General features: G+C 37.9%; 1 protein-coding gene and 1 pseudogene across 1 annotated transcript in view; one reads left to right on the forward strand and one right to left on the reverse strand.

Annotated features, from left to right (window-relative positions):
- Positions 1-19,669, reverse strand: part of LRPPRC (leucine rich pentatricopeptide repeat containing) — a 114,495-nt gene that overhangs the window by 73,458 nt on the left and 21,368 nt on the right. The window contains exons 7-13 of the mRNA XM_003926760.3: positions 19,432-19,558; positions 18,943-19,087; positions 18,180-18,325; positions 17,817-17,922; positions 17,628-17,735; positions 5,503-5,621; positions 2,511-2,604 (exon numbers count right to left, since the gene is read on the reverse strand). Of these exons, the coding sequence (XP_003926809.3) occupies positions 2,511-2,604; positions 5,503-5,621; positions 17,628-17,735; positions 17,817-17,922; positions 18,180-18,325; positions 18,943-19,087; positions 19,432-19,558 (845 nt within the window). The remainder of the gene's footprint in view (positions 1-2,510; positions 2,605-5,502; positions 5,622-17,627; positions 17,736-17,816; positions 17,923-18,179; positions 18,326-18,942; positions 19,088-19,431; positions 19,559-19,669) is intronic.
- On the forward strand, positions 10,594-11,770 carry LOC120366356 (ribosome production factor 2 homolog pseudogene; annotated as a pseudogene).

Consider the following 19,669-nt stretch of genomic DNA (forward strand, 5'->3'; position numbering starts at 1 on the left):
TCTTTCACTTTTCTGAGCATTTGTGTGCTCTACTACTCATTTTGACACTTAACAGTCCACAAGCTCGTATGTTTCAATGCTGAGATTAAAGCCTGATTTGCCATTGTGTAAGAATCACACCTTATACTGACTCTTCACATAACCCTTGCCAAACTAGCAAGGGATGAGATCACAGGAGACATTGCCTGAATTTATTTTTCCCTGCAATTGTATTAAAACAGGACCATGTTGTAAGTAATTGAGTTAATCTTTTCACTATAAATCTAATGTGGCTACTGAATAATACTAAATGGATGGGATTAGAAAGGAATTCATAGAAGCAAATTCTGAAGACAATAAATACAGTTTAAGTGAAGGTTAAGATACCTATTTCATTAAAGGAAAAATCCCATGGAAAAGTCATGGCCCATTTTAAGACGTGTTCATCTCCTCAAAAATTAACAAATTAACCCACAGACATAAGAAGAATTGTTTTAGATCAGCTGTTATATTCCTTGAACAAGAAGCCTGTTTCTCAGTGCTTTTACAGCATTTGAAAATCTAAAAATCATTTTTTAAATGGCCTGTACTGAGTCACTCAAGGAATTTTAAAGTGAACACAACCAAATGCCTCTCAGCAGCTTTTAATTTTATGTGAGCAAATTAATTTTCCATGCCTACAAACGCAAGTGGGAAAATGCTTCTTACGACTCCAAAACTTAATCAAGATAATCCATTTACTCTTCTCCACTACCTGACATTTCCTGTGATGTAGTAAGCAGCAGTGCATTCCTATGAGCTGTCTAAAGTACATACCAGCAATTACAAAACTAACTGCTCTTCAAAGACTTGTAAATCAAAGAGGGAGAGGAAGGCACTGACAGGAGAAAGCTCAAAGACTTGGCAAAGTTCTTGGCATTTCTCTTTTTCAAATCTAATACATAACCTTTTGAAATTTTATTTTTATACTATTCAAAATAGTATTCCACAGAATATTGTCAAGTTTTTATTCATTAAAAAGGTGACCAGAACCATCTCAGCTGGAAGGCCGCTGACAAAAAGCATCTAGTTTCCTTAGCAACAAACAAGCTTGAAAAATCAAGAGGTTGACAACGAAGTGGGATAGATGACATGATAAAAGGAAAAGGCAGCTCTCATGGATCCACCTTGTGAGCCCAGATTCCTCTGCTAATGCTTCTCTGTTTTCTTCTTGTCAGTATGGAAAATCTATATATTATACCGAGTGGAAGGCAAAATGAATATACTCAGATAGCAACCAGCAATAATACTCAGTATTTGAGTCAAAAAACTTCAACAGTCACGATTTTTCACGCTGGACACTTTGCCTTTCCCTTACAATATTACAACAAATATTTCAAGTGACATGCACAAGTACTACATACCAATAACCTCGTCTGTACAAAGCTTCCACCTATACAATTTGAATATAACATTAATGAGAGGTTAACTGCTAACATTTTAGGGAGCTAAAAAGTGATGTATGTCTGTGTTTTGTTTGTAAATGACACACTTTTCAGAAGATCTAAAAAACTGTCAAGTAACATCACGGACATGTTAAAAAATAAGGTCTCTTAAGAATGTCTTATTTATTAATTAAAAATAAAATGCAGGCCAGGCGCAGTGGCTCACGCCTGTAATTCCAGCACTTTGGGAAGCTGAGACAGGTGGATCACTTATGGTCAGGAGTTCGAGATCAGCCTAGCCAACATGGTGAAATCCTCGTCTCTACTAAAAGTACAAAAAATTAGCCAGGCATGGTGGCACATGCCTGTAATCCCAGCTACTCAGAAGGCTGAAGCAGGAGAATCACCTGAACCTGGGAGGTGAGGAATGCAGTGAGCCAAGTCTGTGCCACTGTGCTCCGGCCTGGGTGACAGAGTGAGACTGTGTCTCAAAAACAAATAAATAAAATAAAATAAAATGCAGTACAGTGATAAGAATAAAGTCTGAAATCTTACTTCTGGTTCAAATCACTAACCTTGGGCAAATCATTTAACTTCTCTATGCCTTTCCTCATCTATCAATGGAAATAATTTTATTAACATGATGAGCGTTATAAAGCACCCAAGCATTTAAAAATGTTAGTAAACACTGGCTGTATCTTTGTTAATGAAGTCTTTATAATAGTTTTAAAAACTATCTATTATATCAGAAACAGTATCACATTTGATTTTCACAACCCCCACAAGTTAAGTAGTACTATCCCTGTTTAGCAAAACTGTTCTAAGTCACATAATCAGTGGTCGAATTACAAAGAGTATCCAAGTCTTTAGGGTCTCCAGTCCAACCTTCACTCTAACACCATATTACATAAAATATTCGATGTCCTTACAACTTTAAAAGTACTTCCAAATTATCCACAAGTTAAACTCATAAACCGTTTTATCAGTCTGGCTTTAACAAAACATATTAAAAACTTCCTTGCTTTCATTGTGTGAACCACCCTGCATCCCCTCAATAGTAACTAAAATAAACACCTATCAAGTTTACTGCTAATGTTGCATACTTACAAAATGATAATATATAGTCTAAGTTCCCCTTTATTGCTTCAGTTCTCAATGCAGCTTGAGAAAACACATCACTATCAGGCAGACATCCATTTTCCTAGGGATAAAGCATATATCGATGAGAATACATCTCAGCTAACAATATTTTGATAAGTGAAAAGTTCCTGTTTTCCTGTTTCTTTGAATCCCCATATTCTCTGATTTTCTAGAAAAATACATAAGCTCTGTAATTGAACTTTAGCAAAAATTTCAAGATGACATTCCAACATTCCAAATTAAATGTTTATCTTCAAATACAGATAACTTCAAATACTGATGCCTTTAGAGGGCTTACTTCCAGGATGAGTTTACTACTTAGGACACTAGAACAATTCTCCCATTCAAGACAAAATAAAAATTCAATGCATTCATCTAACATGATATTTTGGGGCATGTAGTTTGGCCAGAATCAAATTTAACTTAATTTAACCCAGAAAGGCTCATCACTTTTCCCAACATCATTTGTTTAACAATGTAAACATATGAGTCAAAATTCAGCTCAAATACATTTATTGAATCATTTTATTATAGTGTAATATGAAAAACCACCTAATCAACAATAAGAAATGATAAAAAATAAATTATAGCATACTCATACAATGAAACAGAATGCAAGCATAAAAAACATTTTGTGGAATTAAATACTGTTATGAAAAGGTGTCAAATGAAAAATCATGTAACAAATACGACAAAAATGTAATTTTTCTTCAGGTCTCCAGTAGGCCAGAAACAGGGATTTTTAGAGGGAGTTTTAATAATGTAAAAGTAATTAGGCCAAAGAGAAGTTGTTTTTTTTTTTTTTTGAGACGGAGTTTCGCTCTTGTTACCCAGGCTGGAGTGCAATGGCGCGATCTCGGCTCACCGCAACCTCCGCCTCCTGGGTTCAGGCAATTCTCCTGCCTCAGCCTCCTGAGTAGCTGGGATTACAGGCACGCGCCACCATGCCCAGCTAATTTTTTGCATGTTTCGTAGAGACGGGGTTTCACCATGTTGACCAGGATGGTCTTGATCTCTTGACCTCGTGATCCACCCGCCTCGGCCTCCCAAAGTGCTGGGATTACAGGCTTGAGCCACCGCGCCCGGCAAAGAGAAGTTTTTAAAAGGAAAAATAAGCATGTGCTTTCTTTTTATTAAACTGTAGCCTCTGTCAAGTTAGCTTTTTTGCTAAAAGAGATTTCTCCAGCATGTATCTCCATGTATACATCTGAAAGAATATACATGCTAAGCAATAAGGACTATCTCAAGGAACTGTGGACAGACTGCACAGCCCTACCACTTGCTTGTATTCTCTAATTTATTGACAAACATTTATTATGTAATTTCTGAAAACTGACGAAAAAATGTACTTTTTAATGTACAGCTGAAGACAAAAAGCACATCAGGCTGGGCCCAGGGGCTCATATCTGTAATGCCAGCACTTTGGAAGGCCCAGGCAGGCTAATCACCTGATATCAGGAGTCCAAGACCAGCCTGGCCAACATGGTGAACCCCATCTCCACTAAAAATACAAACATTAGCTGGGCGTGGTGGTGGGCACCTGTAATCCCAGCTACTCAGGAGGCTGAGGCAGAAGAATCACTTGAACCCAGGAGGCCAAGGAGGTTGTAGTGAACCAAGATCACACCATTGCACACCAACCTGGGCAACAGAGTGAGACTCTGCCTCAAAAATCAAAATTAAAAAAAAAAGCAATCAATACTGTGGGTACTATTAACCACTTAACAGGGCAGTTGTTTTCAAGCCCAAAACACTCAATACTACTGAAATCCAGCAATGAAGGCAAAATAGTTGAGATGAGAATGAATGTAATCAAATTTGGGCTAAGTTTCCAAAACAGATCTGGTTTTCCCTAAGATAAGAGTGAGAAAGCCAAAGCAGTAACAAAGAAGACACTGGATTTGGGAGCTATATTTCTGCAAAGAAAGAAAACATCTGAAAAGTAAGAACATGTGGGGAACTTACTTAAAAATATTTTTTAACAGTAAAATATGCATAATACAAGCTCAAAATACTCCACTAAGAACTTAAAGAGGTAAAGACACTGAAGATATAAACCCTAACACTTCTTAAGACTGTAATTCTGTAATTATTTTAATGAAAGAAAAAACACTCTAATATTATTAGAAAAAACAAGCACTATGTGAATGTGTAGGGAACATCTTTTAAACAACATGTTCCTTAGTAAGTATTGGGTGCTCTTCCATCTTGTTCCTAATTGCACAGCACCGTTTGTTTTGTTTCTTTAACTTACACATTCAGCCCTAAGCATTCTGTTCTGAAAGTGGAAAATGCAACCCTTGAGGATCCAAAGCACTGTTCAAATCAACGTCTTCATGTGCCTCTTTATCAATAGCTTGCCTATTCTGGTAGGGACCAGGAGTATTTGGTAGGAAACAAAGGTTTGCATTTAAAATAAAAAGACAAAGAGAGAGAGAGAGAGACAGACAGACAGACTAGAATATATAGTATTAGTGCATTTATGAAAATTCCTATGGAAGTAAAAAATTGTATTCAAAAAGTGAAAACTGAAGTGGAGCACAGTGACATATGACTATCCCAGCTACTCAGGAGGCTAACAGGGGGACTGATTAAGCCCAGAGTTCAAGATCAGCCTGGATAACATATTGAATCCCCCCATTTCTTTAATAAAATAAAATCTAATTTATAAATGAAAATTACACTTGCGTTTCAGGGCAGGATTAAGAGTAAATGTTGTTTTAATTTTTCCCAATATTGGCATATTGTCTCTTTTTAATACACAAGAAAAATGTTGCTTTGCCTTTTTGAGCAAAAGCAACTGATATTTTCACAAGGCTTTAGAAAAGTGTATATAGATTTGACCATTTTTAGTCCTCAGTTCGATAACTTTTGTGTGTGTGTGTGTGTGTATCCACGAAACATTAAGGAGGAAAGAGAGCCTCTTCAATTATTCAATTAAAACCAAACTTGTACTCACCTCCAAAACAGCACGTGCTGACAGCACACTATCAAAGCATGGAATCACATAATCTATGTATGTGTCCTGATTAGGATGTACTCCCAATTCTTGCATTCCTTTGAGGACTTCAATTATACCTGTAAGATAAAATGTAAAAGCACAGAGATGAAGAACTTGGAATAAAGTAACAAAAGATCAGTAAGTTTAGTTCAATTATTTTCTGAATCACAATGTAAGAAAATTACTCTGCAATTGGTTTGTCTAAAACGGAAGGCAGAAAAGCAACAGAATTGTAAGATACAATGATAAAAAAAATTAACTCCTCCTTTCTTCATCGGACTCTGTGAAACAGTGAATTTCAAGAAAGTATCCTTGAAATTAAAAGTATAAAGAAACTTAAAACAACTAAGCAATGTGCCCACTGTTTCTGGCACCCCAACAGTGTGTATAAAACATCACTGCTGTTATACAGCAATGATGGACTTATAGAAAACTAACTTGACCAGAAGAAATGCTGCAAAGAGAAGGGACTGGTTTCAAAACATTTTTTCAATTAAGCGCTTATGTAAAAAGTTCCCTAATTGTTACTAACTTCTGACTTCATATTTTACAATGTAAGAATGAAAAATGAATAGCGAACAATTGATTCTAATGAATTATTGTCTAAATGCATTGAAAACTAACTTAAACATCTGGTAAGTTGTTTTCTCCATCTCATTTCCAAATCAAAAAAATCTCTTTTAATAACTTCTTATAAATTAGGTCATTTAATGTTTTCAGAGCTACAGTGAGCTTCAAATAGACCCGGTTAATTATAGACAACTGTCAGATTACTCAGGTGTCACCTAACTTGACAGAGGCTACAGTTTAATTAAAAAAAAAAAAATGCTTACTTTTCCTTTTAAAAACTTACTTCTCTTTGGCTTCAATACTTTCACATTATTAAAACTCTTCCTAGCCAGGCGCGGTGGCTCAAGCCTGTAATCCCAGCACTTTGGGAGGCCGAGGCGGGTGGATCACGAGGTCAAGAGATCGAGACCATCCTGGTCAACATAGTGAAACCCCGTCTCTACTAAAAATACAAAAAATTAGCTGGGCATGGTGGCACGTGCCTGTAATCCCAGCTACTCAGGAGGCCGAGACAGGAGAATTGCCTGAGCCCAGGAGGCGGAGGTTGCAATGAGCCGAGATCGCGCCATTGCACTCCAGCCTGTGTAACAAGAGCGAAACTCCGTCTCAAAAAAAAAAAAAAAAAAAAAAAAAAACTCTCCCTAAAGTTCCTGTTTCTGGCCTACTAGAGACCTAAAGAAAAATTACATTTCCATCAAATTTGTTACATGATAAACTCTAGCACAAATAATTGACAGTAAATTCCCACTGAGTACAGAAAGACACAGGCAAGACAAACTACATTATAAATACTAGCACATTTCTTTTAGATAAAATTTAGATTATGTTAAAAAAAAAAATGGCTGGGCGTGGTGGCTCACGCCTGTAATTCCAGCATTTTGGGAGGCTGAGGCAGGCAGATCACAAGGTCAGTAGACTGAGACCATCCTCACCGACATGGTGAAACCCTCTCTCTACTAAAAATAAAAAAATTAGCTGGGTGTGGTAGCATACACTATAGTACCAGCTACCCGGGAGGCTGAGGTAGGAGAATCACTTAAACCCGGGACGTGGAGGTTGCAGTGAGCCGAGATCACTCCACTGCACTCCAGCCTGGTGACACAGCAAGACTCCGTCTCCAAAAATAATAATAATGCACACACACACACACACACACACACTCTCTCTCTCTCTCTCTCTCTCTCTCTCTCTCTCTCTTTCCCTCTCTCTCTAGCTGGGCATGGTAGTGAATGCCTATAGCCCCAAGTACTTGAGAGGCTGAGGCAGAAGAATCACTTGAACCTAGGATGTGGAGGCTGCAGTGAGCTGAGATCATGCCATTGTACTCCAGCCTGGGCAACAGAGCAAGAATCCATCTCAAAAAAAAAAAAAGGGGGCTGGAAAAATTGGATGTAAGAATGAAATTGGACCCTTATCTTACACAATACACAAAAATCAACTCTAAATAGACTAAAGACTTAAACCTGAAATCATAAAACTCCTAGAAGAAAACATTGGTCTTGACAATGACTTTTTGGATTTGAGACCAAAGCACAGGCAACTAAAACAAAAATAGTGAAGTGGAACTGCATCCTAACTAAAAAGCTTCTGCATGGCAAAGGAAACAACAAAATGAGAAGGCGACCGATGGAACAGGAGAAAATATGTGCAAACAACATATCTGATAAGAGGTTAATATCTAAAATATGTAAGGAAGTCATATAATTCAAGGGCCAAAAAAACCCAAATAATTCAATTAACAAAATGGGCAAAGGATCTGGATACACATTTTTCCAAAGACATAAAAATGACCAACAGGTTTATGAAAAGATGCTCAACATTACTAATCAGGGAAATGCAAATTTAAGCCACTATGAGATATCACCTTACACCTGTCAGAATGGCTATCAAAAAGTCAAACGCTATTAGACAGTGGTGACGATGTACAGAAAGGGAACCCTGGTATATTGTTGGTGGGAATGTAAATTGGTACAACCATCATGAAAAAGAGTATGGAGATTCTTGAGAAACTTAAAAGTAGAATTACCAACAATCCCACTTCTGAGTATATATTCAAAGGAAATAAAATCACTATCTCAAACATTTGTACACCCATGTTCATTGTAGCATTATTCACAGTACCCAAGATGCAGAAACACGTCATCAACAGATGATGGAATATTATTCAATATTAAAAACAAAGAAAATCCTGTCATTTGCAACAACATGAAAGAATGTGAAATACATGTTAAGTGAAATAAGGCAGATACAAAAGAAATACTTGATCATCTCACTTATATATGGAATCTTAAAAAAAAGAACTCTGTTATAGGACTGGAAGGGTGAGGGAAAAGAGCTGCTGGTCAATAGATATAAATTTTCAGTTACATGGTAAATAAGTTCTAGACACAATCTACTATATACTTGATATTTCCTGAGAGTTCAATTATTTTCTGGCCACAATGTTTTTCTTTCTTTCTTTCTTTTTCTTTTTTGAGACAGAATCTCACTCTGTCACCCAGGTTGGAGTGCAGTGTCACGCTCTTGACTCACTGCAACCTTCACCTCCTGGGTTTAAGCAATTCTTCTGCCTCAGCCTTCCCAGTAGCTGGGACTACAACTGTGTGCCACCATATCTGGCTAATTTTTGTATTTTTAGTGGAGACAGGGTTTCACCATATTGGCCAGGCTGATCTTGAACTCCTGACCTCATGATCCACCTGCCTCGGCCTCCTCCCAAGTGCTGGGATTACAGGCGTGAGCCACCACGCCCAGCCAACAGAAAATTTTTTAAAAGGTAACTAGCTGAGTTACCTGAGTTAGCTTGACTGTAGTAATGATTTCACAACATGTACATATATCAAAACGTAGCCAGGTGAGCTGGCTCATGCCTATAATCCCAGCACTTTGGGAGGCCAAGGCAGGAGGATTGCTTGAGCCCAGGAACTCAAGACTGGCCTAGGCAACACAGAGAGATCCCCACTTCTACCAAAAAAACTTTTTTTTTTTTTTTTTGAGACAGAGTTTCGCTCTTGTTTACCCAGGCTGGAGTGCAATGGCACGATCTCCGCTCACCGCATCCTCCGCCTCCTGGGTTCAGGCAATTCTCCTGCCTCAGCCTCCTGAGTAGCTGGGATTACAGGCATGTGCCACCATGCCCAGCTAATTTTTTGTATTTTTAGTAGAGACGGGGTTTCACTATGTTGACCGGGACGGTCTCGATCTTTTGACCTTGTGATCCACCCGCCTCGGCCTCCCAAAGTGCTGGGATTACAGGCTTGAGCCACCGCGCCCGGCCAAAAAAAACTTTTTTTTAAACTAGCCAGGTATGGTAGTGTGTGTGCCTGTGGTCCCATTGAGGCTGAGGTGGGAAAATCTCGAGCCTGGGAGGTCAAGGCTGACAGAGTGAGACCCTGTCTGCAAAAAGTCATGTTGTTTATCATATAAATAGATGATAGATAGACACAGATTTAGATACACAATTATTTATCATTCATACCTCAGTAAAGTTGGCTGGGAAGAATAACCTCCTATTTTCAAATCTTAGAGTTTTAAATGTATTTTTCAAGATGCAAAAATAATAATGTTTTTAAATAGCTGGCATGGTGGCTGACATTTGCAATCCCAGCTCCTGTGGAGGCTGAGGCAGGAAAATTTCTTGAACCCGGGAGGCAAAGGTTGCAGTGAGCCAAGATTGCACTGCACTCCAGCCTGGGTAACAGAGTGAGACTCCATCTCAAATAATAATGTTTTTTACAGTCCTGGCCGGGCGCGGTGGCTCAAGCCTGTAATCCCAGCACTTTGGGAGGCCGAGGCGGGTGGATCACGAGGTCAAGAGATCGAGACCATCCCGGTCAACATAGTGAAACCCCGTCTCTACTAAAAATACAAAAAATTAGCTGGGCATGGTGGCACATGCCTGTAATCCCAGCTACTCAGGAGGCTGAGGCAGGAGAATTGCCTGAACCCAGGAGGCGGAGGATGCGGTGAGCCGAGATCGCGCCATTGCACTCCAGCTTGGGTAACAAGAGCGAAACTCTGTCTCAAAAAAAAAAAAAAAATGTTTTTTACAGTCCCAATAAACGAAGCATGTGCTTACTGAAATTTACGAGAACATGCATATACAGTTGGTCCACACTGTACAAAGAGGCCTAGCAATACTTATAAACAAAATTTAAATTAGTCCCCTAATAATTCACTGGGTTATCACTACTAACAACCTTAGTAACTACAATAAAAGATGGCAAATCTCACTGTGCTCTTCTTTATATGAAAAAATTACTAAGCACCTGAGGAAAGGACAGAGCTACACTGTTTTTGAATTCCTAGTAACAGATTTGTGTTAATCTAATGTCCTCAGTGTCCTTTCTGGCCAGTAATAATTGTTTTCCGGACCAAGGCTTAAAGTAAGTAGCTAAGTTGCTGGTGAGATACTTTGGTGAAGTGACCAAAAAAAAGGCTTTGGATTCACGCAGTTAAGAGTTGCAAGTAGCGGTAGCGATGGATGCTCTGGATCGAGTAGCAAAGCCCAAAACAAAAAGAGCCAAGAGATTCCTTGAGAAGAGAGAACCGAAACTCAATGAAAATATTAAAAATGCCATGCTGATTAAAGGGGGAAATGCAACAGTGACGCAAGTACTTAAAGATGTGTCTGCACTGAAAAAACCATACAGTGTACTGTATAAAAAGAAAAATATTACAAGACCTTTTGAGGATCAGACATCACTGGAATTCTTTTCGAAGAAGTCAGACTGTTCTTTATTCATGTTTGGCTCCCATAATAAGAAGCGGCCAAATAATCTAGTCATAGGTCATATTTATGACTACCATGTGCTGGATATGATTGAATTTTGTCTCTCTAAAAGACATTAAGAACAGTAAATGCCCTGAGGGAACAAAACCCATGTAAATATTTGCTGGTGCCGGGTGCGGTGGCTCAAGCCTGTAATCCCAGCACTTTGGGAGGCTGAGGCGGGTGGATCATGAGGTCAAGAGATAGAGACCACCCTCATCAATATGGTGAAACCTCATCTCTACTAAAAATACAAAAAATTAGCTGGGCATGGTGGCGTGTGCCTGAAATCCCAGCTACTCAGGAGGCTGAGGCAGGAGAATTGCCTGAACCCAGGAGGCGGAGGTTGCGGTGAGCCAAGATCGCGCCACTGCACTCCAGCCTAGGTAACAAGAGCAAAACTCCATCTAAAAAATAACAGAAGATTATAGAAGACTAAAAAGTCTTATTGATTTCTTCAGAGGCCCCACAGTATCAAATATCCGCCTGGCTGGATTAGAGTATGTTCTGCACTTCGCTGCACTGAATAAGAAGATTTACTTTCGAAGCTATAAGCTGCTGTTGAAAAAAATCTGGTTGCCGAACACTGCGGATTGAATTGGAAGAGACGGGACCCTCATTGGATCTGGTTCTGAGGAGGACACACCTGGCATCGGATGACCTTTATAAATTATCTATAAAAATGCCAAAAGCTCTCAAGCCAAAGAAGAAGAAAAATATCTCCCATGATACTTCTGGTACAACTTACGGAAGGATTCATACACAGAAGCAAGCCTAAGCAAACTACAAACCAGGAAAATGAAGGGGTTGAAGAAGCGACCTGCAGAAAGGATAATAGAAGACCAGGAGAAAAAGTCAAAAAGAATTAAAAAAAAAAAAGATTGATGGAACTTAGCCAACCAAAAAAAAAGGCTTTGGAGTTTAAAGACCCAGTTCTCCCCCTTGGTTCTGGTACTTAATGGCAATGTAAATCTAAGTAAGTTGCGCACTTTTCTGAGCCAAAATTTCATAGCTTACACACTAGAAACGGGAAAATGCCATTAACTGTGCCTTCTAGACACTTTTACACATATTGCTTTGCTAAATCTTTCTAACTACCACCCATGGACTATGCAAGGCAATATGTGTCGAGGCACTTAATGAATAGAATAATTTTCTGACCTATAATAGTCTACGCCTATTGAATGGATGAAGTAAAGGTCCAAGAACTGAAATATTCATAGGAATGGAAGAAATTCTGGTGATCTAAATTCTTAGGGCAAGATTGAGGACAACAGAACTGTAACATCCTGAGCAAAAACAATTTCACTATTACCACTTGGCTTAGATCAGTGTGTCAAACTCTAATCAGGTTTCAATCAGGGTATGGGTGTGCTTCTCTACAGAAATAAGGCTAAAATGCCTTTAGAAGTCAACTAATCAAGTGAAATAAGCCAGACACAAAAAGCAGGACAGCAGTTGCGAGGGAATAGCATGAGGGAGATATTGGTCAAAAGGGACAAAATTTATGTCAACATGATGAGTACGTTCTAGGGGTCTAATGCACAGCCTGGTGGCTACAGTTAGTAACACTGTATTGTTTACTTGAAATTGGTCAAAGAACAGATTTTAAGTGTCCTCACCGCACTCATGTACACACAGGCACACATATAAATGGTTAACTATGGGTGTTAATGTTTATGGTTGTTAATTAACTTGACTATGGTAATCAGGACACAATGTACCTGTATATAAAATCATCACCTTGTACACTTTGAATATACACAGTTTGTGTCAATTTTTTTAAGTGGGGGAAAGAATGTCAATGAATCTTTATTTAACAAAAGTAGGCTGGGCACAGTGGCTCACGCCTGTAATGCCAGCACTTTGAGAGGCCAAGGCAGGTGGATCATGAGGTCAGGAAATCGAGACTCTCCTGGCCAATGTGGTGAAACCCTGTCTCTACTAAAAATACAAATCTTAGTTGGGTGTGGTGGCACGTGCCTATAGTCCCAGCTACTTGGGAGGCTGAGGCAAGAGAATTACCTGAACCTGGGAGGCGGAGGATGCAGTGAGCTGAGATTGTGCCACTGCACCCCAGCCTGGGCGACAGAGCGAGATGCTGTCTCAATAAAAAAAAAAAGTATAAAGTAATTTCTCCAAGATCACAAGTAGAACCTGAATAAGAAACCAAGTCTCCTAATTGTTACACTACAAAAAACGCTAAAACCTACATGTTTTTCCTGGAATCAGAAGGAACTGGGATGAAGTGTTTGTTCTGCCATCAAAAATAATGATTTTCAGTGGCTCCCTGTTGGCAATAGAAGAATGATGATAATAAAGCTCCCCACTTAACCCTCAAGGTGGTCACGAAAATTAAAGGAAAAAATATGTGCAGAACCCTAACTGCTAAATAATTGTCTGTATGTGATGGTGTTTTTGTTTTGTTTTGTTTTGTTTTGTTTTGAGGTGGAGTCTCACTCTGTCGCCCAGGCTGGAGTGCAGTGGCGCAATCTCGGCTCACTGCAACCTCTACCTCCCGAGTTCAGGTGATTTTCTTGCCTTAGGCTCCCAAATAGCTGGTTCAAACAATCCTCTGCCTCAGCCTCCTGAGTAGCTGCAATTACAGGCGCCCGCCACCACAGCTGGCTAATTTTTTTGTATTCTTAGTAGAGACAGGGGTTTCATCATCTTGGCCAGGCTGGTCTTGAACTCCTGACCTCGTGATCCACCCGCCTTGGACTCCCAAAGTGCTGGGATTACAGGCGTGAGCCACCGCATCCGGTCTTACTCTGTCACCCAGGATAGACTGCAGTGGCAGTGATCAAGGCTCAATGAAGCCTCAACCTCCTAAGCTCTAGCAATCCTCCCACCCCAGTCTCCCAAGCAGCTAGGACTACAGGAGTACGCCACCTCGCTTGGCTAATTTTTATATTTTTTGTAGAGACAGGATTTTGCCAAGTTGCCAAGGCTAGTCTCCAAATCCTGGGCTCAACTGATCCCCCTACCTCAGCCTCCCAAATTGTTGGGATTGCATTCGTGAACCATCACATCCAGCCTAAATAAATGCTACTAGTAGCAATAATGACTTAATTTTTTTAGTTATCTCAAAATAAATACATAATCCTGAAAAGTTTCTTGGATGACAGATTTTTCAATATTTGTGAAAACTGACCACCAAATTGACTATAGCTAAAAGATTATTATTCTTATATGAAACCCTTCACCCCATCTTCTAAGCCTGAAATATGTTTCATTCTCTTATTTCTTCATTTTTTCCAATAACATTTATTAGGAGGAGGAGGAGCACGTTCTGCTCACTTAGATTATTTATGTTGCTAGCATTTCCAACTTACATCATCTTTCTACCTTAAACTAAAGCAGGCTCAAGAAAACCTGGATTCACACCCTCTGCTCAGGTAAGTTCAATCACTCCCTCAGGCAGCCTGAGGGAGCAGACAAAGAAAGATATTCTGTTCAGGAACTACAGTCAGATGGGAGGAGAGAAGCATTTACCAATAAGAAAGAAAAAGGTGACTGATCTATCTACATAAATTCTGATAAAAAATACAATTCACATTTCTTTCCAAAACAAGAAGATTAAAATAATCTTATATTAAGTTAGATATAGATTCCAAACCTCTGTGAACTTAAAAAATCTAAAATAAGACTAAATAATCTAATAAAAAATTTCAACACAGCCATGAGAAAGTTTTTCAATCTAGAAGAAAGTCTCCATTTAAAAAGTTTTATGAGAATTAAAACAGTCCACAACTATCAGGAAAGATATATGATTCGCCTAAACTTTCACCGACTATGACTTTTTCATTCCACAGGGTTTTACACTCTACCCAGGGCACTCACTTTATCAGGAGGCAATTGCTTTCTCTTTTAAAAATTCAGCCGAGCGCTGTGGTTCATGCCTGTAATCTCAGCACTTTGGCAGGTCGAGGCGGGTGAATTAGCTGAGGTCAGGAGTTCAAGACCAGCCTGGCCAACATGGAGAAATCCCATCTCTACTAAAAATACAAAAAATTAGCCAGGTGCAACAGCACACACCTGTAATTTCAGCTGTTTAGGAGGCTGAGGCAGGAGAATCGGTTGAACCTGGGAGGTAAAGGTTGCAGTGAGCTCAGATCACGCATTGCACTCCAGCTTGGGCAATAAGAGCAAAACTCCATCTCCAAAAAAAAAAAAAAAAAAGAAAGAAAGAAAAGAAAAGTAGCTTTCTTCTATTCAGCCACTTCACTCAACAGGCATTTAGGCTTTCTGATCAGCCCTTCTTTATGTATTTTACCCTTTTCACATTTTTACTTTTATGTTTTCCAAATATAGCGAGAGTTACAGATCCATATTTACTGTAGGTTATTTCTTAAAAGTTAGGCCAACTGACTAGAAATGCATTATTCTAAGTGACAACTTTTCTACTTGTGCCACAGAGATAAATACTAATAAGATGAGCCATGAGGAAGTAATTATAAATATCTTTCTTGGAGGCTGGTGATGGCTAAATTTGCAGCCAGAAAAATTCAACAAGAACTTGATTATCCAGGGCACATGCCCTTAGGATCTCCTGAGGCTGTGTCACAGAAGAAAGAAAAGAAAGAAAGAAAGAAAAAGAAAAAGAAAGAAGGAAAGAAAGAAAGAAAGAAAGAAAAAGAAAGAAATTATATATATATATATATATATATATATTTTTTTTTTTTTTTTTTTTTTTTTTTTAAAGAAACTTGATTATCCTATTGTTGAAAACTCCTGGTTCCACTTTATCTGACCTCCAAATATCTTTCTTTGATTTCCTGAAGAGTTTTATTTATTCCTTATGAAACCCAGCACATCCTCCATCACTGCAGTTTATCTGACTTTCACTGGACAAAGAATAAGTTCATTGCACTAATAAGAATGTTACTTTCTTACCTTATACTAAAGAAACGACAAAGAATACATACAGCCATTTCCCTGTTACATAAAAGAAGACTAGAATACATACTTTACTACCTTTCAGGACCTCCTGCAAAGGAGAATATATTGGTTTTCAAAACTGTAAAATATCTGACAATCTCTTGCACTCTCAGAACACATTCTCAATAAAGCATAAGCTTTTATATTTTTTCAGACAAAACCTTCGACTGAAAACTTCAGCCATCTCTTTTAGCAATGTTCTTCATGTAAAAATTGGCATCTAATTTTTTAAACAGTAGCTAAGAATTTTTAGAAAATAAACATAGTATAGTACTTATAAAAGTTGAATATGGAAGGGTTATAATATAAAAAAGAATATTTAAAAAGGAGGACAGAAACCTTCGTTCTAATCCCAGCCTAATGACAGCGAGACATGGAAGCTAAGGCCAGTCACTGAATGTCTGTGTGGCCCTCAGTTCCTTCATTCATGTCATGTCAGCTTTTAATATGGTACCTTTAAAATCTAAATTCTGAGATTCTAAGAAAAGGTGGATTTGAGATAAAGCCCGTTTTCTACTATTTCAACTACTATGACTATAGAAAGAAATTACCTAACTCTTTTATGTTTACTAAGTAGTAAAAATGTAGTAACCAATTCAATTGTGACATGGTTGCAGAAAGCACATTAACACGATGAACAAACATTTCAACTAGTACCAAAAGAATGTTCATACTTGTGTAAAGGTGGACAATACTAACATGTCCAAAGAGTTTGATAGAATGATGTGAACTTTCTGTGGTTCAAAAACACTGGATTATAGGTTACCTTTTGGAGCTTTCAGAACTGTAGAATACACAAAGAGTTAATCAAACTAGCATATTGTTTTCACAAAGATTTTTCTAAAAAGGATTTAGAGACTTTTATAGCCAGAAACAATTAGGGAATACTTGTTTCACTATTTCCTTTAAACCAGAAGACAGCTGTATATTTAAAATAAAATTGCAATATGAAAGTCTGCTAAAAGCACTTTTTTTGTTGTTTGTGCATTTTGTTTGTCACCCAATGTCACACTAACAATTCTGCATCTCATTCTAAAGCACATTATACTTCGAGATAAAATCAAAAAGACCATTTTTTGTTTCCCCAAGGGGAAAGTACTTCTGTTAAAAGCACCTTTTTATGAGACTACTCTTTCTGAATTACCAATAATGCAAACCAAAGAATTAGATACTGTACTCTAAAATTTAATATTTGTTCAATTCTTATTCATATCCTATAGACATCCCATGTGTACAAGGGAAAAGTATGCTAAATGCTTAGACGTACTTAAGAACCTGAAAGACTGAACATTTCTGTCCTTCAATCAGCAGGCTGTCAGGTCATGAGCACTCATTTTGCAATAAAAGTTTCCTGCCTTTCCTATTATTCTAAGCTCAGTTAAGAAGAAATAGATTGGCCCACAAAGAAAATGGCTACACTTTTTGTTTTCATGAACCTGATTTTATATACAACTTTATCTTTATTAAAGGTAGACAATCTGATTTCAAACACTATCTGTAAAATTAAGAACTAAAGAGTTTTTTTTAAAGAACTTAAAAATGAACTGCTTAGAACTACACTCATAAGTTTGAATATCAAGATCAGAGAGGAAATAAGAAATGAAATTAAGATAAAAAAATCCATCATGTTTTGTTTTTTAAAATGCTTACACATAATACTTTATTATGACTTAAAACAATTCCATTTGCTCCTAATACTCAGGATTAAGTATGCCTTTCCACAGAATCCAATTAGATGTGTGTGCAAACTATCATACTGGCTCTCTGAACCATTACTAATTGGTAAAAGGCAAAATCTAACCTTGAACATTTTTTTCCTTCTGATGTCCAACTAGCAATGGCCAGAAATAGTGAGTTCTGATAGGAAAACCTTCCTCCTCCATAGCCTTCATTAGGTCTTTTGCCAAATCTGAAAGAGATACCGTAATATATCACAAAGCTAACTCAGCAAAAGTTCCTTAGGTTGGCTTTAACTAAAAGAAGGTAGTACCAGTTTTATTGTCTCGTAAAGCACAAGAGAGGGTGAACTGCAGAGGAGAGGAGTGCATCTGGACTTGCTTTAACTTCTTGCAGTAGTCTGTTAGCTTCTCCACAGGCTGTGGGAAAAAAGTCACCACATTAGCTGGATTGGCAAACATCCCACCATTTGACCTACTGCAAATATTCTATCACTTCTGAGATGAGCAATTTAGATCCCGCATCCTCTTTCTACCCGAAAATCTTGCAACACAAGAACGAGGTTATAATGTTATAATGTTTACAACTGGTCTAATCTCAAAAATGTTCTTATATTTTAAAGAATCTTAATTCACTGCCAACTACACTGCCTACAAAATAAAAGTAGACAGAATACCGTATTCATAGTCACACAGTGTCGTAAAAAAAAATTGCCAAAGTCACTTAAACCATCTTCCTTTGATACAGGGCACGCTAGTAGAATTTGCAACGCTGTATCTTCCAATTTTTCAGTGACTAAAAGTAAGATGAGGTTCATTGCATCTGGGAAGAAAACAAAGACATCTTTTGTTAGTAAACTGAACAATATTTTTACACTGCAACCAATTCACTAATTCTATAGACAAAGTAAGAATTGCAAACATCAAAAGGATATATCTGCCTAAATAACAACAAAACACTTGCAAATCAAATCACCTCATGTGTTCATTAACTCATGTTTTCTGGCTTATTAAACTGACTTTAAGAGTTCTAAGGCTGGATGCAGTGGTTCACGCCTGTAATCCCAGCACTTTGGGAGGCCGAGGCAGGCGGATCACGAGGTTGAGAGATCGAGACCATCCTGGTCAACATGGTGAAACCCCATCTCTACTAAAAATACAAAAATTAGCTGGGCGTGGTGGCGCCTGCCTGTAATCCCAGCTCGGGAGGCTGAGGCAGGAGAACTGCTTGAACCCAGGAGGCAGAGGTTGCGGTGAGCCGAGATCACGCCATTGCACTCCAGCCTGGGTAACAAGAGCGAAATTCCGTCTCAAAAAAAAAAAAAAAAGAGTTCCATGCTTACTTCCCACAATGCCTGTTGTTAGAAAATGTCCTTTCCATCATATAAGAATAGCAATTCAGCTTTTTATAAAAATCATATAAAGGTTTTTAAAAACTACCTGGAATATATCTTCTTTCACGTGAAACTTTTTCCAAAATTTCTGAGACATACTGAGGATACCCAGCTTTAGCGAAGCTAAAAATAATTTGGAATAAATCACGGTCCATAAGGTAAAGCTCAGACTTCTCCACCTTCTCCAGAGTCTATAGAGAATTCCAGAAATTAGAAGACCAAGTTAGAGACCAGTATTTTTTATTTAAGTATTAAAGTTAAATAAATTAAAATACCAAGATTCAAAAAAGTAGGAAAAAATACCACCTAAAAGGTTTAGGACTTCTTTTAAAAAACAGGAAATATTCTAATTCAACAGTAACTGTTATATATCGGCATCAAGATACTAAACTATAGTAATTCTCCATAAATACTACTCTCTGCAAGGAAACATCTTTGAAAACAGGCATAAACTACACTTTCCCGACTCATGTAAAACATAACACAAATTTTTACAAATGATTTTACAGTATGTTTATTTAGACGTAAGTCATACCTGCTTAACATGGTCAATGTCACCCTTCTCAGCGTATGCATTCAATAATGCAAGGTATGTGTCCGGACCAGGCTCAATTCCAGCCTCTCTCATCACCGTGAGAATGTTTTTGGCATTCTCCATATCACTACATGTTAATTAAAAAAAAAAAAAAAAACAGATTATTATGCTCTTGCCAAATTTAATACAGTTATTCAAACTAAAATATGTACTTATTAAAATAAAAAATGTGAAGTAC

The sequence above is a fragment of the Saimiri boliviensis genome, chromosome 1, assembly GCF_048565385.1.
Source record: "Saimiri boliviensis isolate mSaiBol1 chromosome 1, mSaiBol1.pri, whole genome shotgun sequence".
NCBI lineage: Eukaryota > Metazoa > Chordata > Mammalia > Primates > Cebidae > Saimiri > Saimiri boliviensis.